The sequence below is a fragment of the Tursiops truncatus genome, chromosome 2 (assembly GCF_011762595.2).
Source record: "Tursiops truncatus isolate mTurTru1 chromosome 2, mTurTru1.mat.Y, whole genome shotgun sequence".
NCBI classification, from domain to species: Eukaryota; Metazoa; Chordata; class Mammalia; order Artiodactyla; family Delphinidae; genus Tursiops; species Tursiops truncatus.
In genome coordinates this window covers 73,672,825-73,694,156 of record NC_047035.1, presented here as the reverse complement: position 1 = coordinate 73,694,156, position 21,332 = coordinate 73,672,825, and the positions used below count along the sequence as shown (strand labels likewise).

Here is a 21,332-nt window from a genome sequence, read left to right as displayed (position 1 = left end):
AGTTCCTATATCCAGACCAAACCCTCCAACTACAGGACCCTTTTTCTTAATAAATTTTATTTTGGTATTGTAAAAAGAAAAATCAGGACCAAAAAAAGGCAACTTAAAAAGTTCAAATATATACTCCTTATATAATAGAGGCTTATAATTTCCGGGACCTCTCTGGAGAAGGGAGGCCCAAAGGGCAAAGGGGAAGGCAACAAAACCATCACACAACTCAGTCACTCAATCAGAAGAGATGTTGGTAAGAGATCAGTAGGGCATGAAGAAAGGGAAAGAAGAGTGATAGTTTTGCCACCCAAAACTCAGTCCATCTTGAGGTTAACATAGATATAACGGATGAACTTTAGGGAAGAAAAAAAGGAGATGGTGCCCAGCATGAGGAAGAAGACATATCCAGTGAGTAAGGAGTAGCCAAAGAACTCTACTGTCTGTACCACCCCTGACATGTTGGAGCGCCGGGCATAGTAGAAAACTGAGTAGAAGAAAATGAAGAGGCCAGTGGAGCCAACACTCAGCACAGATCGCCACCACCAGCGGTAATCCTCCCCAGACAACTGGAAGTAGGTGAGTGCGATGGAGATGCAAGCCCCCACGCTCAGCAGGATGGCGAAGACGAAGAAGAGGATGCCGTACAAAGTGTACTGCTCCCGACCCCAGACTGTGGCAAAGATGTAGTACAGCTCCACAGAGATGGCACTGTGAAGAGAAGAGACGATACACAGCATTAAAGGGCTGTGCACTGCCAGCACAGTGGCCAGGCCAAACTCCAGCCACCACCCCTCCACGTTACTGGGCCACTGTGGAAAGTGGGCCCTCTCTACTCCCTGCACTGGAGTTCCTGGCTTGATGGGGACTCTTCCACCTATGATTAGCTGCTCTCATTTCAAGAACATCTTCTTTGGTAGGTTGAGAACAGGGATCTTGTCTGGTCTATTTTCCACTGTATTTGTCTGGCACTAAAAGGTACTTGACAAATTGAATGAGTAGTCAAATGGGTTTTAAGCCCCACGTTGTGTCGCCAAAGTCAGAAACTAGGAAGACAGTGAAAGGAGCAATGTCTCTGGAGAGCTTCACAAGTGAGACACCCTCATATTTGAACTGATTCAAGCTCAGTCCTGGTTGGAGAAAGGAGGAACCATTTAGTGATCTCTTAATGGTACAGCTGAACCAGGGATTATCAGCGACAATGGGTTACGGTACAGGGTGAGTACGGAAGGGGAAAGTTAAGGTCAGGATCCTGAGAGTGATGGCCATGGAATAAAGGGAGGATACCTGAAAGGCAGGAAGCCTCCAACAGTCATGTGGACGAGAGAAGACTTGTACCAGGGCTGGGGTGGGATTTCCCGAGCTATGTTCTTGGTGCGACAAGGTGCATCAAAGGGGCTAGCGTTGTTCTTCCCGAAGATACCTCCAATGACAGTGAGGGGAAAGCCCACCAGCAGCCAAACCGTCAGAAGCAGCAGGATGGTGGTGGCTGGCAGAGCCTGTGTCGAACCATTGGCCCAATGCACGGAGTTCACCACACTCCACGTCAGGAAGAAAGGCACTGCAGGGATGGGCCCCAGAGGGAGAGTTAGCACTAGGAGCTACATCCCTGGGAGCACCCAATCAGACTGGACCTAAAGGGGTGAGGAGTGAAACATCCCGCTCCCAGGCTGACTCCACCCTTTCATGTCTTGTTGTTCTTTGTTCCTTAGCTTACCAACACTCCCTCCCCTACCCATTATCATTAAGGATCTAGGCAAGCCCGTTACATTATGATCTAAGAGTGACACAAATCCACCTGCCTCCAAGGGCCTGTCCTGCTGTGGCACTGGTGATTCCTAGTATGAGACATTCCTTTGAATTAAGGCTCTGTTTTCAGAAAGCCCTGGTTCAAATGTAAATGTGGTAGAACAGAAATCAGATACTTAACAGTTGGAAACACAAGAGGTTCAGAATGCAAACTACTACTGCCTTTGAAAGGACAAGCTGGCTTGAAAGGCTAGAGTGGGGAGGCCCACTTTCAAAATTAAAAAAGCTTGGGGGGCTTCCCTGGTGGCGCAGTGGTTGAGAGTCCGCCTGCCAATGCAGGGGACACGGGTTCGTGCCCCGGTCCGGGAGGATCCCACATGCCGCGGAGCAGCTGGGCCCGTGAGCCATGGCCGCTGAGCCTGCGCGTCCGGAGCCTGTGCTCCGCAACGGGAGAGGCCACAGCAGTGAGAGGCCCGCGTACCGCCAAAAAAAAAAAAAAAAAAACTTGGGGATGGACTTCCCTGGTGGTCCAGTGGTTAAGACACCACGCCTCCAATGCAGGGGGCGCAGGTTCGATCCCTGATCAGGGAAGTGGGATCCCACATGCCGTGCAGCGTGGCCAAAAAAAAAAAACTTGGGGGGAAAGAAAGGGAGTCTCAAAAGATAAATTCAAGAGTGTTATTTCAGTGTAATGGTTGAGAATACAGGCTCTAGAGTTTGACTGCCTAGGTCTGAAACCTGATTCTCTGCTTTTTAGGAGTACAATCTCAGGCAAGTTACTTAACCAGCCTGAAGTTCAATTTCCTCATCTGTAAAATGGGGACAATATTACCTACTTCATGAAGTCAGTGTGACAATTAAATGAGATGAAGGCATGTCAAGTGCTTATCACGTTGCCTAAAACATTTCAAGGGCTTAATATTTAACTATGCAAAAAAAAAAAGAAATGCACTTTTTGTCTTTTGAATGGTTTCCTTAGTGTTTCTTTTACCTATTTTCAGTCCCTTGAAAGCCCTACTCTGACTCTATCTCAGGTTCCATGATGTGTTCTAAGTTCCTAAACTGGCCCACCACGGAAAGGGCAGTCCTCACCAGAGAAGAGACTGGTGGTGAGAATGATGTTCCACACCCAACGCTCGCCTCCAATCTGCCGGTAGAAGTGGCTGGACACATAGCCAGAGATGCAGCAAGTCAGGGCATACAACAAGATGGCTGCTGAGTTAATAGCCCCGTGACGGTGCACATTGAACATGCCCAGCAGCGCCATGACAATAATGCCTGCAGCATGGTAGTGGAAAGCCTGTGTTAGGTCTCACCTATCCCTCTTCTGGCAATTTCATAGAAATCAGCCAGCCCCCTTTCTCCCAGACCCAGGGCTTCCATCAAAACAATATCCCCCAGTTCTGTTGTCCAGAAAACCCACAACAGAATATACACATCCTTGCTAGAGCCATTCCACCCCTTAGGTCTGCCCCTCACCTTGGACAGAAGAGAAGATCTGTAGATCTTTTTCTGAACAAACTACCTACTTAGTTCTACCCCTTGAGAGAAATCCCTAATTAATTTTTATCACCTTACCAGTGCCAAGGGCCAGGAACTGGGCACCCACACCAAGCACAGCACAGAGCAGACCACGGTATGGAGGGAAGCGGAAGACATCTGTATGGATAATTTTCCAGCCATTGTCACCTTGGTCAAAGTCATCACCAGAACCTCCAGAGGTTGTCTCTTCATCCAAGTTGTACCGAGCCAGGTCATTTCGAAGCACACGCATGAGAATGACAGCCACAAAACCCACCAGTAAAAACACAAGCACCATGGAATTAATGATGGACAACCAATGGATTTCCAGTGTTCGGGGAAAGAAACCACCATCGTCACCACGGCGCCTGTCACTCCGACGCTCGACTGAAGTCTCAGACCAGCGCACACTGTAGGTGTGGGTGAGGCCTAGGAACTCATCCGGTCGTAACCCATCTAAACTGTGGGGCTTGACGTCCCGCACTGAGACATTGGCAAATATAATTCGATCTCCGTGGAATTCTAGGTGGAAGTCCAAATGGGTCCAGAGTCCTATCTTGTGGCTGTGAGGCAGGAAGCCACTCTCCTCCATGTAGCCCACAAAGCCACGGATTGGCAAGTCGTCCACCACAAATTCAAAGTAGTATAGTTCCTCAATGGCCTGGCGCAGCTGTTCCACCTAAAAAGAGCAAGTTAGGAGTCAGACAAGGCCTCCCCAGGCATTGTATTAGAGCAGGGTTTCAACTTCAGCACTAATGATATGGTTTTTTTTTTAATTAATTATTTTATTTATTTATTTTTGGCTGCACTGGGTCTTCGTTGCTGTGCGCAGCCTTTCTCTAGTTGCGGAGAGCAGGGGCTACTCTTCGTTGTGGTGCGTGGGCTTCTCATTGCGGTGGCTTCTCTTGTGGAGCATGGGCTCTAGGCGCACGGGCTTCAGTAGTTGTGGCCCGTGGGCTCAGTAGTTGTGGCACACGGGCTTAGTTGCTCTGCGGCTTGTGGGATCTTCCTGGACCAGGGTTCAAACCCGTATCCCCTGCATTGGCAGGCGGATTCTCAACCATGCGCCACCAGGGCAGCCCCACTAATGACATTTTGAGCTGGAAAATGCTTTGTTGTAGGGGGCTGCCCTATGAATTGTAAGATGCTCCGTCCCTGGCTGCTTCTCACTAGATGTCAGTAGCGTTCCCCAGTAGTGACAATCAAAAATATCTTCAGAGGACATCCCTGGTGGCGCAGTGGTTAAGAATCCGCCTGCCAATGCAGGGGACACGGGTTTGAGCCCTGGTCTGGGAAGATCCCACATGCCGCGGAGCAACTAAGCCCGTGTGCCACAACTACTGAAGCCCGCGCGCCTAGAGCCCATGCTCCGCAACAAGAGAAGCCACCGCAATGAGAGGCCCGTGCACTGCAACAAAGACCCAACACAGCCAAACATAAATAAATTAGTTAATTAAAAATAAAAAGTCTTTAGACATTGCCAGATGTCTCTTGAGAGACAAAAGCCCCCTGTTGAGAACCACTGGGTAGACCCTAGTATTATGTTGGGATTCTCTGAAATGAGCAAGTATGACTCGACAGGATGAAGGCCTAGGAGGAGAGGGAGGTGTAGGAAGGTCTGCAGTAGACTAAGGAAAAGTGCCCTAAGATAGGAATTGCTGAAGAAAAAAGCATGATAGGGAAAATTGGGCAGCATGTGAAGGAGCCAATTAAAAAAGCCAAGAGGTAGGGATGGCAAAAAATGACTACATAGGTGTGATAGTTGGGACCTTATTACCTACAGAGAAGCTTCGAGTCAGGAGCCCTGGGCTCTAATGTCAACTCTGCAATCCACTATCCATGTCGTCTTGAAGAAGTTACTTCTGAACAAGTATGTTTCTTCATCAACCAAATGCAAATGATAAATACTACCCTCCCTGCCTGCCACATGAGGTTGTAGTTAGAATCAAATCAGATCATTTCCATAAAGGGGCTTTGAAAACCATAAACCTAAGACACTATTATTAGGCCCTGGGAGGGAGGGCTAAGTTCTAGTCAGTGTGGAGAGGCTGACCTGTGCGGAACTGAGCTGCATGTGGCACAGAATTCTCTTCTCCACATTCTCCCGAAAGCGGATCTCGTACAAAGACTCAGCCATCCGGTCCCCATCCAGCACTTCACCCAGGCTAAGGCTTTTGTGGCGTATCTTCTCAGGACAGCAGACTGGAAGCTGATAGTAGTGGTAAGTCTCCTGAGGGTTATGGTAAGGTCCCACTTTGTTGACATACAGAATGACGGGGTCGCCGGCCTTGTAGTGTGTCACACCTTCCACCCCTGGATCTCGACCTGTGCCCAGCAACAGCAGCAGCAGGAGTGGCAACCACCGGCAGCTCCAACTTCCAGGGTGGCCTAGGACTGTCATCCTTAAGGCAGCGGAACCTGTTTGGGGTAGTCCTGCAGTTATGGGAACCAGGGATCGAATGACTCCCCAGGTCAGGTTCTTTGAACTGAAGCCAATGGCTCCAATTCCTCCCCTTGGCCTTTCCGACCCTCCCTCAGGAGGCCACCTCCCCACCGCCACACCACACCATGTCCCTCTAGCTCGAACACTGGCCTCCACCTCTGCTATGTAGTCCTCCCAACCAGGGGTCCCCCCCTCCGGCAGCCCGCCTGCCCGGGACCTCCCCGCGCGCCCCAGCCCGTTTCCATGGCAACGCCACGCGGCCCCGCACGTCCGGCACCTTCCCGCCGCAGCCCCGGGGTGCTCTCCGCGCGGGAAGGGCTGGCCGAGGCGGCGCCAGCGGCCTCTGCTGCCCTGCAGCCGCCCTCGCGCTCCTGCCGGGGTCTCCCCCAGAGCGGCGCGCTAGCAGAGGGCCTGGAGAGGACTTGACAACCGACCTCCACGGGGCTGGCCGCTGCGGTGCCTGATCGCAGCGGCTGCGGCCGCACCGCAAAATATCGCGCCCGGCTCACTTCAGTGCTTCCTTGGGGAACCTTTCTACGGCTGGAGGCCCGGCCCAGCTCTGGAGACCCCGCGAGTCTCGGGCTAGCCCGTCGCCCGGCAAGGAGCGGGGTGGGGGGCCCTCCCGGCGACCTGAGGGCAGCTCAGGACACGTCAGTCTTCCCTCTTCCGCCTTCACCCGAGGGGACCTCAGCCCGGCGGAAAGCTCCTTTCCTGGAGCTTGGAGGGGGCCACTCCCCCCAGGCCGAGGCCGCTCCAAAGCTCCCAGGTTTCTCCAGTGGGGGTTGCGGTTGAGACCTGGCTACGAGGACACAAACGCCCTTTTTGGATAAGCGTTGCCGCGGGTCCGGCCGCCTATCCCCGGGAAGGTTTGGGTTGGGCGTCCAAGAGCAGTGCCCGCTGCTCGCGCCCAGTCACTGCCCGGGACGCGGAGCCCGGGCGGCGGCTGCTCCCACACCTAGCGGAGGCCGAAGCGCTTGCCGGCTGAACCAATGGGACTCGCCACCGACTGCTGAGGCCGAGCCCCGAGAGGTGGCTCAAGGTCCTCAACCCGGGCGGGGGTGAGGCTTTGGGCGTCGCTGTCGTACGACAGCAGAGGACACAGCCCATACGAGCGTCCTAGAATCGGATCTCACCTCACTGCTGCTCTGCCATCCGTCCTGAATGGCCTCTCGCCAAAAACCAAATGCCGTAAATAAAAATATCTTACCGAGACTGTACTGGAGGCCTCCCTGACCGTATAGCGACCGTCCCGTGTCCGACGATAGGCAAGCCTGGGCCAGGTTTGGTGCAGAGGCACGCAAAGAGATCGGGTAGTTGCTCTTTTACCCCGTGAACTGGGCCGCCTGACGCTTGTTGTTAATTGCAGGTAAAGAACCTTGACATGCTTGCTTCGGTCTCTATGTTTTTATTCTTTATTTATCTCTGTATATGTGTTTGAGCATCTCTTAATTTTGTATTGCAGATTATTCTGGAAAAGTTTATCCTGTCAAGGGATCTGCCATTAGGGAAGTTCCTCTGGAGATCAGACCCAGGGGCCATGACTTCGTTTTGGCCACCTGGGAACAACTTAAGGTTTCCTTTCCTCGCGTAAAGAAAGTGGAAAATCTCAAGCGGTTTCTGGCTTGAAAAGCCCTTCATTTACTCACTTCTGCCCTCTCTGACCCAGCCCTCCTCCCCGCAGGAGGATCCAGGAAGTAGGGGGTTGAGTTTTTTAGACAATCAATTAATTTTGTAATTAGAAAAGTAATTTAGAGTGGCTTTTTTAAGTGATAACCCCCTGGTCTCTAAACCTGGGCCTCCTTCACAATTAACAGCCGCCCCCATAAGATCAGTGCCACCAAGCCTCCTCTGCTTTTCTCTCGAATTATCTTCCAAATTGCCCTTCATGCTGCCTTGGTTCAGGCCCCATCCCCTCACCTAAATTATCATGACAGCCACCTTGCTAGTCTCTTGGTCATCTCTCCCCTTGGATCCATTTTCCATACTGCTGCTGCAAGGATTTTTTCTTTCTTTAGTCTTAAAGATGTCCTATTTCCTGCAACAGTGGTTCTTTTCTTAAAAAAAATTTTTTTTAATATTTTATTTATTTATCTATTTATTTTTGGCTGAGTTGGGTCTTTTGTTGCTGTGCGCTGGCCCTCTCCAGTTGTGGCGAGCGGGGGCCACTCTTTGTTGTGGTGCGTGGGCTTCTCATTGTGGCGGCTTCCTTTGGTGCGGAGCATAGGCTCCAGGTGCGCGGGCTTCAGTAGTTGTGGCACGTGGGCTCTACAGCGCAGGCTCAGCAGCTGTGGCGCACAGGCTTAGTTGCTCTGCGGCATGTGGGATCTTCCCAGAGCAGGGCTCGAACCTGTATCCCCTGCATTGGCAGGCGGATTCTTAACCACTGCGCCACCAGGGAAGCCCTAAAAAAATTTTTAAAGGTAAGTTTCCATTTACAGTTATTACAAAATATTGGCTATATTTCCCGTGTTGTGCAATACATCCTTGAGCCCACCTTACTCCCAATAGTTTGTACTCCCACTCCTCCACCCCTATATTGCCCCCTCGCCCTTCTCACTGGTAACCACTAGTTTGTTCCCTGTATCTGTGAGTCTGTTTCTTTTCATTAAATTCACTAGTTTGCAACAGTGGTTCTCAAATCTTGGTGTGCATCAGATTCAGCTGGAAACTGATTAAAAACATAGATACCGGGACTTCCCTGGTGCCACAGTGGTTAAGAATCTGCCTGCCAATGCAGGGGATGTGAGTTCGAGCCCTGGTCCAGGAAGATCCCACATGCCACGGAGCAACTAAGCCCGTGCGCCACAACTACTGAGCCCGCGTGCCTAGAGCCTATGCTCTGCAACAAGAGAAGTCACCGCAGTGAGAAGCCCACACACCGCAAGAAAGAGTAGCCCCCACTCGCCGCAACTACAGAAAGCCAGCACACAGCAACAAAGACCCAGAGCAGCCAAAAATAAAAATAAATAAATTTATAAAAAATAACATAGATACCTGAGTTCCACCAAATCCGGATCTTGGGGAAGGAGGTGACTGGGCATCAGTATTTTTTTAACAAGCTCTGACTTTGATGCACAGCAAAATTTAACCATGAGTACATAGGACAGAGTCAAAAAAAGCTTGGCATATTAGGCCTCTCAGACCTGCATTTAAATTACTTCTCCAGGTACATTCCCCTCTGGAACCCTATCCTGTATATTTAAATTGAAATCTTGAGTGTCATATTTTCTCAAGCTTGCAAGCTTCATATATGGTTCCTTCTGCCTAAACTGTTCAATCTACCATTCCCTACTTAACCTGCCTGGAGACTTCTTTTGAACAGTGCAAATGCCACCTTCTCTATAAAGCCTTCCCTTAACATTTCCTTACAGGCTTTGTTTATAGAACTTTATCTCACCGTACTGTTATTTTAACTTCTTACGTGTCTGTCTCCCTTGCTAATTGCTAACTCCTCACAGGAGGATTATAATTTATCCATCTTGGTATCCTCAGAGCCTAGCAGTGCTTTTGTATACAGTAGGCAGCTTAATACACATTCCTTGAATGAACTGGTTTATCTGCTGTACGTGATGAGAACAGAGGTGCCACCAAGCTGCCTATCCAGGGCAGCAGAAGATAGGCGGGGCTGGGTGGGCCTCCTTACCACTGTGTGCCCTGGACAGTTGTTCATCTTGATAGACTGAGGATGTAGATCTGGCTTCCAACAGGACTTTGGAACCACCCTGCCAGCAGGATCAGCCTGTCAATAAATAGGAATTTACCAGTAGCCTATGGCATAATGTTGGAGTTTCTGTTTCGTTTTGGAGGATGGAAGATAACTCTGATTCTTCCTTTGTTATTTCCTCTGTGTGCCACCCCTCCCCCCATCTTAAATCCAGTTATATAACCCCTCTGACACAACCTCTTGTCCTCTGTCTTTCCCACCAAACTTGTTCCATTTCACTGAGACCTGCAACCCCTCCCCCTGTCCTTTGGCCTTTTTCTAGCTTGTCTTCCTAACCCAAGCAGCTTAGATTCTGCATTCCATCATTTTAGCCACATTCTTGCCTGTGTTCTTGATGCCTCTCCCATTCTTTCATGGCAGCTGCTAAGTGAAACCTTAATCTTGGGTCAATATGTCTGTTAATATTCAAGCACCTATATCCAGAATGCTAAAATAATCTTAACACTATGATATGTTAAGATTGTGTGTCCATAAGTTGTGTTTTCCAATCTCATTTGGGCCCTCAGTGCTGCCCAATAATGCTCATTTTCCAAATCAGCTCTCTCCCATTCTCCACAAGCCTTTCTTCTCAAGTCTTTGACTTCATATCCCTTCTCTCATCAGCTGACCTCCCTTACAGCCTAGTGGGAGATGCAAGCAAGAAAAACAGACACCATGTTAGAGAAAGTATTGGAGCTGTGGGAGCACCCAGGAGGGAGGACCATCTAATTTGGGCCTGAACAGTCAGTAAAGGCTTCCTTAAAACAGATCATCAGCTAAGTCCTGAAGGGAGAGTAGGAGTTTGCCAGAACAGAGGGAACAATGAAGGAAAAGCAATTGTTTGGCCGGAGCATTGCATGTATGTTACAAGAAAAAATCGGAGAGGTAAGCAGGGTCAAATTTGAAGCCACATAAAAGAATCTGGACTCGATCTTAAGGAGAACGGGGAGGCACTGAATTGTTATGGGAATAAAATCAGATTTACTCCCTGGACTTCAGGGTGAACACACTGAGGGGAGGGGAGCAGAAGGCTTGCTGGAGTTAAGAAATGAGGGGTCTCGATGAGATTCTTAGGGAGGACAGAAAGGTCTGAGGAAATAAGGCCTACAATAGAAGCCTCGGGGTGTGATTAAGGGGTGGATGGTGGGGGAGGCTCCAGTGGAACCTGAGAAATGGGTAGAGGGATGGAAGGAAAACTGTAGAGTTCAGGGTCATGGAAGGCAAGATAAGAATGCATTTCAAGGGGACTTCCCCGGTGGTCTGGTGGGTAGAACTCCACGCTCCCAATGCAGCGGGCCAGGGTTCAATCCCTGGTCGGGGAACTTAGAGCCCACATGCATGCCGCAACTAAAGATCCCACGTGCCGCAACTAAAGATCCCACGTGCCGCAACTAAGACCCAGTGCAGCCAAAATAAATATTTTTAAAAAAAAATGCATTTCAAGGTTAAGAGGAGTCTCCATCCCCACCTCATAAATCCGAGTGATCTTTGTAACCGTCTTTATGCATATAAAGGTATGGAAGTGATGGTTTGTGATTCTGGAGCCTAGGCCTCCATTGGTCATGCAGCTTGTCTTTTTTTCTCTTGAAATTCAGTGCAAACTGTGTGAGGGAACTTGGGCTGCTCTACTGAATAATGAGATCATACGCCGAAACAAACCAGCCAGCTGAGATGATGCCACCAGCTGAATTACCCAACTGAGTCCAGCTCAACTTGTTCAAAAAAAAAAAAGATTGTTATTTTAAGCCACCACCACCACCCCCAAAAAAGAATACATTTTAAAGTTAGATTCCTTAGAACACGCTTCTACGATACCTTGCGATTCTCTGTGGTATTCTGACACTCAGGTGTTTCTCATGCTGGATTATAAACGCTAGCAGAGGCTCTCTTCGCCTTATTGGTTATTTTCTCCCAGGACTCCGTACACTGCCTGGCACATAGCAGGTGCTCAATAAACATGATTGGTTGAAAGGACCAGATCCACGGAGCGAGTCTCACCAAATTATAAAGGTACCTCCAGCAATGAATATGTTCCAAACTGCATTTCCTTCTCCAGCCTTGTGGCCAGTGGTGGATAGAAGGTGGATTATGATGTGTGCGGAACACGGGACCTTGGGGAGTTCCGTAACCAAGAGGAGAAAGAAGTAACAACAGCCAGTGGAGACAAAAAGAACTGCTTTTCCCTTCTTCCCTCTCCAAGCTCCTAGTGGAGAGCTGAGCCCAGCATCCCAGACTTGTATGACTACATAGGCAAGCTTTGGGAGACTAACTTCACTTTGGTACCCTAGCCTTCAGCGGCTCAAGGTGTTGGCTTTCTGAGCAGACAGGAGGCTTTTAAGTAGCAAAGCTCCCTGCTCTCAGCAAGCCCAACACCATGGGGAAGGGAGACACCTTGGGAGCACCAGCCACCTCGGCCTACCGCTCTGTCATGGAGGAATATGGTTACGAAGTGGGCAAAGTCATTGGCCATGGCTCCTACGGGACGGTGTATGAGGCTTACTACACAAAGCAGAAAGTCATGGTGGCTGTCAAGATCATCTCAAAGAAGAAGGCCTCTGAGGACTATCTTAACAAGTTCTTGCCCCGTGAGATACAGGTTGGAAAGGGGCTAGAAGAGGGAGCTGGTACCAAGCTGCTTAAGGCTTCTCAAAAGGGGGATGGTTAGGAGGGGGTGGAGCCAGAAACCCCTATACCACAACTGAATGACTCACTAGGCAGCTAGGAAAATTACTTGATGTAAATTCAGCTTCTTTCCACCTCACCTCCAGACCCTCAAAAAGTAAAAAGTGCAAAGCATAGGGTTTGTCCACAGGCCACCAGCCCTCTGGGGTTTGATTCTGTTGCAAAGTTCTAGGAAAGTAGCAGTGGGAGAGTAGGAGAAGGCTGGGAGCGCAGCCAGGGTGCTCCCTGCCTGGGTTTGATGGGTCCCTCTCCTGGGGCCAGGTAATGAAGGTCCTGCGGCACAAGTATCTCATCAACTTCTATCAGGCCATCGAGACCACATCCCGAGTGTACGTTATTCTGGAGCTGGTTCAGGGTGGTGACGTCCTTGAGTGGATCCAGCACTATGGGGCCTGCTCTGAGCCCCTTGCTGGCAAGTGGTTCTCCCAGATGACCCTGGGCATCGCCTACCTGCACAGCAAGGGCATCGTGCACCGGTGAGGGCGCTGCCACCCAGACTGAGGCCTTCGGGCTCCCAAGGGGGTTTTATGCACGTCTTCCATGTTCTACCCTCTTTTTTCTTCCCTTGACCTCCCTCCTCAGTATCTAGGCCTATTCATCCACTTTATTTTAATCATCCGGTCAAGAGCATTTGTTAAGTACCCACTGTGAGCAGAGCACTTTATGAAAAGTGATGGTGAGCTCCTAGTGATCCTCAGGTACCATCCTCTCTTCCCTCTGGGCTCTGCTCACAACTCCATGACTTTCCTTCCTCTCTGCCCTGTGTCCTCATAATGGCATCTCTCTCCCTCTTTGCCTTTCCTTATCTCTAGCCTCTGACCCCTGGCCCTTCAGCTCCCAGTCTAACACTAAGCCCTCTCCTGACCCCCAGCCTTTCTGCTGCTGGTAGGGACTTAAAGTTGGAGAACCTGTTGCTGGACAAGTGGAAGAACGTGAAGATATCGGACTTTGGCTTCGCCAAGATGGTGCCTTCTAGCCAGTCTGTGCGGAGTAGCCCTTCCTACCGCCAAGGGAACTGCTTTAGCCACCTCAGCCAGACCTACTGTGGCAGCTTTGCTTATGCCTGCCCGGAGGTCTTGCTAGGCCTGCCCTACAACCCTTTCCTGTCTGACATCTGGAGCATGGGCGTCATCCTCTACACGCTAGTAGTTGCCCGTCTGCCCTTCGATGACACCAATCTCAAGAAACTGCTGAGAGAGACTCAGAAGGAGGTCACTTTTCCACCTAACTATGCCATCTCCCAGGAGTGCAAGGTGCTGGCTCCCCCAGGAGGGCTGAGGCCTCAGGGGTGACCTGCAGAGAGGGAATACTCAACCTAGACCTCCCAACCCCAGGGAAGCCTCCCCCCGATACCAGGGCCATTCCACACCCTTCCCTGCCCTAGAATAGTGGGGAGGGCTTAAAGGGCCAACCTCTGGGCTTGCACCTGGGATGTGAGTGATAAGAAGGTTTTAGTCTCTGTCTCTTTAGGCCAGAAGGGGATTCTGCAAGGATTTCCCCCAAGGAACCCTTCCTTTCCTTCCCCTCAAGGTGTTGGCTTTCTGAGCAGACAGGAGGCTTTTAAGGGTAAAGTCAGGGCCGCACTCCCTTTCACCAGAGTGGTGTGATGGGCTATCCTGCTACTTTCTTAGGTCCAGCTGCTCATTGTGTGGCACAATGCGGGCCAGCTCAGCCAAGACCTCTCTCTCCCCTGCCCTAGAACCTGGTCCTCCAGACACTATGCCAAGCCACCAAGCGTGCCACCATCCTGGACATCATCAAGGATCCCTGGGTGCTCAAGTTCCAGCCTGAGCAACCCACCCATGAGATCAGGCTGCTTGAGGCCATGTGCCAGCCCCCCGGCACCAATCGTCACCAATCCTTGGAAATCAGTACCTGAAAACGGCGGAAGGAGGAGGGGGTTGAAAGAGGAGCAAAGCAGGAGGGTCTTGGGCTAAAAATCTTTCCCACCAAAAATAAATCTAATTCTGTTTTAGTTCCATCAGCTAGAGTCACAGTCTTCCCTCAGGGGAACCTTAGCAGCGAACACTGCTGAGGGTGAGAGGTGTTTCTGCCCAGAGCTTGTAACCAGTCATCGTGACACTGGTCAAGTCAACATTATAATTTACAGTGTAGCACATATGTGGCTCATAGGGAAGTGGGTTGGGCGTGCTCAGAGGAACACCTGCTTTGGGGAAGCTTCATTATTCTGGCTGAGTACATGCTCAGTTTTGTCTATCTCTATGCACTCTAAATGTTCAAATAGTGGGGTAGAGGTTGCTCTACCCTGATTGCTCGGTTTGGTCACAGCTCTGCCTGTCTACAGTCCAAGGGGACGGCACTGTTCATTCTTTTAGACATGGGTATCAGGAGGTATGTAATATCTTGGTTCCTTCCTCCTCCAAATGCCACCTTACCCACTACTGAAACAATTCTGGTGAATCATGGTCCCTCATCATTGCTCCTACACGTTGAAGTGACAGTTCAAACCAAGCCTATGAACTATGCGTTCCGGAGAAAGGAAACCTATTGACCCCTTATCCCCGTACGTCTCCTTTCCTACCCTTGAAAGTGGGCTTTGTAAGGGGACAGCTGGTGAGTCACGGGGCTCTCTCGGCAGAGACACAACTGGGTGAAAGCAATGAGGGAAGGCTCAGGACAGCTCCACACGGTTCTAGGATAAATAACAGATGGCAGTTTCCTCACCCTCAGCACCAGGCAGCTCTAGGACACACCAGCCTGAGAGATGGAACAGTATCTGCCTGGAACATAGTAGGCTGAGATAATGGAAGCTCCCATTTCTCCTATGCTCCAACTCCCCTTCATTACTCTCATTACTACTCATTTCTTGAAACAAAGCTCCAAGGACCAAGAGACGAGTTTCAGTTGTAGACAGGGCAGTATAAGCACTAGGGTTCCATCCGCCCAATTTTATTGCGAACGAGGGCACTGTAACTGCTATTAAAGGGAGCCCAGGGGTTCCTCCTGCACCAAGATCCTTCTTCAGGGTTGAGCCTGGGATGGGAGGGCGACAGACCCTTTTCTCAGGCAGGGTCACACTACCACTCTCAGCAGGACCTCCCAACAAGGCCATGTTCCTTTAGCTTAGCACTTGGCACTTAAGGAAAAGAGAACAATGAAGGCAGCGTCAGGTAGACAAGCCCAGACTCATCAGGACACCCACTCAGCCAACTGCTTTAGTGCTTCTTCATCTTCATCCGTTTTGGGAGCTTTGGGGATAAGGATACCCAGAGAAAGAAAGAAGTGTTAAGGCCTCAGCAACTTCCAACCATCCCCTCCTATAACACTCAGAGCCTGCGGAACGCTCTCTCCCAGCAAAGAACCTAAGGGTATGGTCTTGCTTGCTGGGCTGCTGCTAATTCCCACAGCACCTTTGGGCAAATCAGAAGAAGCTGCCTCTTTCTCCGGGCATTTGCAGCCCTAAACCAGGGGACACAGTTTGCTGAGTGAAGCACAGGCCTGACTTCAGTCCTCATTCCCCTTCAGCCAGGTGCCCTTATGCAGTCAACAACCTGTGCAACTGTAGCAGCAACCCTCTCTGCCTGGATCCTTTCAGGCAGGACGGATGAGGAATAATTTTTCCCCATATCTATCCCACCCTCTCAAGTCCCTGAGATGACAGAACAGCCCTGGGTACCTGGCCCTGCAGGAAGATGTGTAGACGGTACACTGGGCAGTGTGACTGGGGGTTCCTCCTCCTTGTCGCCCACATGTAACAACTCTCGGGCCAATTCCTCCTGCTCCAGCTCCTCTAGCTCCTCCAACAGTTCATCCTGGATATGGGATGACAGGATCGCTCAAGACAAAGGAAAATTCTACTTCCAGAAACATACCACTTTTGGAGTTTCCCCCAAACCTGTCCCACAGTTCTCTTAGGCATTCCTTCTGGCTGGTCCCATGCCTTCTCCAATATTCCTTGACCCCTCACTCCCAATCACCTCATCCACATCATCTCCAAATCCCACGGGTCGAGAAATGGCATCTGAGATCTGCTGGGCCACCTCCTGTTGTTCTGTGATGTCAGCCATCAGTTCATCCACCTTGTCAATGTCCCTGAGAACAAGATACACAGCCCAGAAATCAGGTGACAACCCTGACTTTTTCATCTCACATGAATGAAGACCCTCCTGCCTGTGGCTTCAGACTGACAAATCCATGGCTACTAGATAAAAGAGATCCCTGGAAAAGTGTAAAGAGGCAAATCTGGGCTAAGAAATGGCAAGAAGACGCACTGGGGAGGAATGGTTGCACTCTCTTCTTTGAAGGATCTTTAAAAATGAGGAAAATTGGGAATTCCCTGGCAGTCCAGTGGTTAGGACTGGGTGTTTTCACTGAGGAGGGCCCGGGGTTCAATCCCTGGTCCGGGAACTAAGATCCCACAAGCCTTGCAGTACAGCCAAAAAAACCACAAAAAAGAGGAAAATCATCTTTCCTCCCAAGAATGCCCCAGCCAGCAAAGAGATCACCGTGCAATAAGTAAGGAGGCTGATAGGGGTCTAGCCATCACAGGCAACTCTACTGTAAATTCACATCTGGAGAGGTTTTAAGATTCACAGTACAACATCAAGCTACCCTCCCCAGTGCCGGGGCCCCCTCCTCCCCTCCCCCCGTACCCACATGTCCTGGTAGGCCTTCTTCATGCCTTGGGCAGCAAGGTCCATGGTACGAAGCACTTCTGCATTGGTGGTGGCATTCTCAATGGCCTCACGCTGAAACTCCAGGGTGGATAATGTCCCGTCCGTTTGTGCCAGCTGCTGTTCCAACCTTTTCTTCCTCCGCAAAGCCTGTAGGGCGGCTGATCCAGCCCACACCCTGAACATCAGAGCCAGAAGCCCTTGCTTTCCCCCCCGCCCCGGGGCCCTCCCTGGTGGTGCCTGTCCCTCCCCCATTACCTCTCTTATTCTTCGTCCCATGCTTCTTGGCAGTTTGTAGCTCCTGTTCAATCTTCTGCTCCAGAAATTCCTGTTTCTTGATCAATATCTTCTCCGTCTCCTTCAGTTTCTGTATTGCCTCTTCAGGGGTTGGCCCCCTCTCCTTCTTCTCTGGAGTCCAATGGAGCAGCCCACATTGTGTAAAGAAAAATATTAGTCACCGATTATTGAGTGCATAGTAGTGCTAGGCACTTGACCGTGTTATTGTTAATCCCCAAACAACTTTCTACAATGAATGTACTGTCTCTACGAATGTGAAAACAGGCATAAAGAGGTTAACATTTTGGTCTAAAATCACAATTACTATAGTAAGAGACTGCAAAGGAATTGAAATGTGACAGTATGATTTCCAAAGCCAATATTCTTTTGCTATTCCTAGTTACCTTTCAAGTCATTTCCAGTTGTTTTTTTTAATAGAATTTATTTTTTTAGAGCAGTTTTGGGTTCACAGCAAACTGAGTGAGTGGAAGGTACAAAGACTTCCCATATACCACCTGCACTCACACATGCATAACCTCCTCATTACCGTGTTCCCCACCAGAGTTCAATCACTTTTTATAATTACTGTTCCACTTGCTATTCTAGGAGATACTCAAGGTCCTGATTCCACAGGATCAAACTGAATGAAGTAGGGAGGCTAGAGAAAAAAAAATCTGATCTCAATTTCTCCCTTCATCTTCTGCACTTCTAACAGACTTATTAAAAAAAAAAAAATCTGAAGGCCCTAGCCTGCTTAATATCCTTCCATACTCTCCACTGCCTACAGGATAAAATCCAAAGAACTTTAAGACACACAGGGTCCTTCATGATCTGGCCCCCGTTTACCTCTCCATCCACACTTTCCTCTTCCTTCAGCGCGTGTGCGCGCCCACACACACACTCACGGGGCAGCCAGAACTCCTTTTCCCTAAATATACCATACTTTTTCCTGCCTCTGTTTTGCACAGTTACCTCTTCCTGGAGAACCTCAACCCCCCCATCTGGCATACTTCTAGCCTTCTGTATCACCACCCGCCGTGCCTGCTTCTTCCGCGCACCCCTGGCTTTTAGGTAAATCTCCATCACAGAGTCGCCACACTACGCTGTAAATGCCAGATTTTGCTTGTTTAGGAAACTCTCCATCACGGAGTCGCCACACTACGCTGTAAATGCCAGACTTTGCTTGTCTTCCCGCACCACAGAGGAGCTCACGAGGGGTACCTTTCTTGGGTCACCTCAGATTGCCTCTGGCCCAACATAAAGGAAGCACCAGTGTTTTGGAAAGGACTGAATGCCGACAGGCAGCAACTTGTCCCCCAGGCCTTAACGGCGGGAGCCAGCGCAGCTGCCACGCTCACCACTCGCACCCCCTCCCGGGCCTCGAGCTCTTCCCTCCAAGGGAAGGAAGGAAGGCAGCTGGAGCCAGGCGCCCTGACAAGGCGACGCCTCCTGGCCCGGGAGAAGGCCTTGCTGGACCACCAGCGTTTTCAGGACAGCGTCTCCCGGCTCTCCCCCCGCCCCCTGCGGCCAGCACCTCCCAGGGACCAGTCTCGGCCGGGCTCACCCCTCCCGAAGAGCCGGCCGAGCCCACTCATCGCGACCCTAGCCTCTCCCGCCTCCGCCCTACGGCGTCCCGTACGCTTCCGCCTTGCTCCCGGGAGGTGCTGGGCTCATCACTCCGAGACCAGCCTCGGCCAATCCCTCCTTGGGGCACCGCGGCGACATCATCAACAAGCGCCAGCGAGACCCCTATCACGTGCGACCCGACACACCAGCCCCAAACCCACGCGCTCCTCTTAAAGCGGCCGCTTCGTTTCCCACTATATAAAAAGGTCGCCTCACCCTCCCCAACTCAAAACAAAGTCTTTGCTTCCTGGAAGGAAATGTGCAGGGTAATGCACCCCACTACTTGGGGCCAGTGGAAGAGTTCTTCATGTCCTTGACAGAGCTCAGGAGAGGTGTGGGGATGGGGAGAGCATAAGGGAATCACAGTCTTGGGTTTGCCACAAGTTTATAAGGCAGAACCTGATGCAGTCTAATGCCTCACATTAGACTAGAGCGTCGCCAACCTGAGGTCTTGGCACCTCCGGATGGCCCACCCCGGGTCACACGCTAGAAAATTAGAAACAACACACACTGGGTAATATGTCTTCTGCCACACACAAATACACTTTAATAATTTACAAATGCACCTGAAAATGCCCTCCTGATTTCCTTTCAGTTCTATGCCTCAAATGAGGCTCATCCACAGGACTGGACCTCAGAGTCCAGCTTGTGCCTTTGCAAATGTCTCTAATCCTTGAGTTAGGGTCTGAAGGCTCATTCCATTCTGGACATGAATGCTGGTAACACCTAGAAAGAAAGAAGCCACAATTTCATCAGGCCTTCAGGGCTCCCTATTATGACTCTCACCTTTTTGGGGTGTCACCTGCATGCAAACTATCCATCCTGTACATATCTACCTAACCCCTTCCCTCTTAGGAGCCCTTTCTCCTCACTCCCCAAATGGCTATCCTTGCCATTCAGTCAGTACCCAGTTTGCTGACATCTACAATATTCCGCTTTTCATCATCAAAGAAGATCATCTGGGAGAAAGGAACTCCAGTCTTCTGATGCAACCTGTGCAAGACACGGCGAGGGTAACCACTCTGGCTTCTTAGCTCCTCCAGCCTCTCTGGTCTTCTGTCTCCCTGCTTCTCCCCTTATCTCAGCGTACCTCTTAAAGTGCGTGACCTTGCTGCCTGGGTAGATCTCCCGATGAACAAAGTATCTGACAAGGTCAAAGAGTTCCAGTAGCTGGTTGGCCCCTTCAACCTCACCTGTCCTGCAAAAAGGTGTAGTAGATGGGATCAGGAGAGTGGAGGGCCAAGGCTGCAAGTGAAATTATGTGTAACCAGGGGGAAATCAACTTGCTGTTCTTCCGGGATGGGTAGGCATCCTCCGCCCTGATTCAATTCCATATCCTTCCTGACACAGGTGGCACTGAGCCAATGTTTATTAAACAAAATGCACAGGAGAAGGTACAATTCGAAGAATATACAAATACCTGCAAGTTTGCACCGCCTAAATTTTTGCAGCCAAGGGGTTACACGGGAAGTCTCCTCATGCATGCACCTCTCAGCATTAGACCGACTCAGTCGCTCTTCTTACCGTGAAGCGGCCGCGACGGGCACCCCCAAGCCCTGCAATCTTTCCAGGATCTCAGGCACCTCTGGGTACAGTTGGACGGCCTGGCCCCGCCTATCTCGTACAGTTCCATCACTGGGGAGGGCGAGAGTGTGCTCAGCTCCCGCGGGGCCCCGCCTGGCCCCAGGCCTCCCCAGCCCCGCCTCACCTGCTTTTGTGGAACGGGGGGTCTACGTGCGTGTCCACCCAGAACGGCCACAGCGTGTAATCTGTGAGAGGAAGGAGGGGGAGGTCTCAGCCTGGGCAGGCGCAGGGCCTCGAGAGCATCAGCTGAGGTTTGGAAAAAACTTTGCCCTACGAAACTCTTCCCAATCCAGCCCCTCACCTAGATCGAAGACTACGAGCTTCGGGAGCCGCGCCATGACCCGCGCCCGCAGGCTGCGCGCACGGAGGCGGGCCTTTCTGCCGCGGCTCCCAGGCCGCCCCGCGGGCTTTAGAGAAGCGGCGACTAGAGCGTCGCCAACCTGAGCTGGGAAGATCGGCCCCAAAACCTCACAAGAGCGCCTTCTGGTGGTGGTGGTGGGGAGGACCGCAGCAAAGTGCCAATGCCAAGTCTCTCCAAGGGATATTCTTCCCTTGCTTCTCCACCCCACCCGGTCTCGCCAGCTTCTACTGAGCTAGAGGAGACAAGGAAGGGAAACCCTTTCTTCTGGCACCCGTCTCTCATTTTATCTCACCAACTGAGCCCTAAAGTGATCCATCATAGCTTGTCACTCCACACTCATCCTTTCTCCACATCAGCCACTCCACCGTATACAGCCTAGAGCCCTCAGCAATATTCCAGCCATAAAAGAATGCAGTGTCCGCTAAGCTCTTGATGCCTTTCTTGAAACAGGCCCCAAATGTCCAGTAGAGTCACAATGGGGGAGAATTCACTCTCCTGGTTTCTACCACCCGCGTCAGTAGTATGCTGACAGATATGTAACAACCAGTTTGGGGAGAAGGACTGATTTGTATTGTTTGTCAATTTCTGTAAATATTCCTACCATGGCCAATTTCAAGCTACCAACACGAAGTCACTTAATATGGGGTTAGGAAAGATGCCAACAATTAGCTCTGGAGCCGGGTAAGAGCTGGCTCCAGCACACCACTGAGTGTAGACTCTTAAGCATCTGAGAACCCCTCTAAGGGCACATTCTCTTACACTGTC

General features: G+C 50.7%; 3 protein-coding genes across 12 annotated transcripts; 1 reads left to right on the top strand and 2 right to left on the bottom strand.

Moving 5' to 3' along the window:
• Nucleotides 1–37: 37 nt before the first annotated feature.
• On the bottom strand, nucleotides 38–18,997 carry TM9SF1 (transmembrane 9 superfamily member 1). 8 transcript variants are annotated; one of them, XM_033851261.2, is made up of 10 exons: nucleotides 18,561–18,997; nucleotides 16,979–17,128; nucleotides 16,704–16,881; nucleotides 16,025–16,139; nucleotides 15,724–15,859; nucleotides 5,312–5,676; nucleotides 3,316–3,937; nucleotides 2,830–3,015; nucleotides 1,276–1,549; nucleotides 38–699 (listed from the first exon to the last, which is right to left on the bottom strand). In XM_033851261.2, exons 1-10 carry the CDS (start codon nucleotides 18,589–18,591, stop codon nucleotides 306–308), a joined length of 2,451 nt encoding a protein of 816 aa, XP_033707152.1. In that variant the 5' UTR covers nucleotides 18,592–18,997; the 3' UTR covers nucleotides 38–305. The 8 variants fall into 8 exon arrangements, with proteins under 8 accessions (XP_033707152.1, XP_073656716.1, XP_033707157.1 ...); XM_073800615.1 differs by lacking the exon at nucleotides 2,830–3,015; XM_033851266.2 differs by lacking the exons at nucleotides 16,979–17,128; nucleotides 18,561–18,997 and having other exon boundaries at nucleotides 16,700–16,838.
• Nucleotides 11,779–13,965, top strand: TSSK4 (testis specific serine kinase 4). Its single transcript, XM_033851277.2, has 4 exons — nucleotides 11,779–12,000; nucleotides 12,348–12,562; nucleotides 12,940–13,339; nucleotides 13,786–13,965. Exons 1-4 carry the CDS (start codon nucleotides 11,779–11,781, stop codon nucleotides 13,963–13,965), a joined length of 1,017 nt encoding a protein of 338 aa, XP_033707168.1.
• MDP1 (magnesium dependent phosphatase 1) lies at nucleotides 16,992–21,286 on the bottom strand. 3 transcript variants are annotated; one of them, XR_012330019.1, is made up of 7 exons: nucleotides 20,508–21,286; nucleotides 20,331–20,391; nucleotides 20,147–20,257; nucleotides 19,713–19,820; nucleotides 19,530–19,615; nucleotides 19,189–19,348; nucleotides 16,992–17,128 (listed from the first exon to the last, which is right to left on the bottom strand). XR_012330019.1 is itself a non-coding variant. In XM_004311627.4 (6 exons), the coding sequence occupies exons 1-6, from the start codon at nucleotides 20,542–20,544 to the stop codon at nucleotides 19,257–19,259; spliced, it is 495 nt and encodes a 164-aa protein (XP_004311675.3). In that variant the 5' UTR covers nucleotides 20,545–21,286; the 3' UTR covers nucleotides 19,138–19,256. The 3 variants fall into 3 exon arrangements, 2 of the variants coding, with proteins under 2 accessions (XP_004311675.3, XP_073656725.1); XM_004311627.4 differs by lacking the exon at nucleotides 16,992–17,128 and having other exon boundaries at nucleotides 19,138–19,348; XM_073800624.1 differs by lacking the exons at nucleotides 16,992–17,128; nucleotides 20,147–20,257 and having other exon boundaries at nucleotides 19,138–19,348.
• Nucleotides 21,287–21,332: the final 46 nt, after the last annotated feature.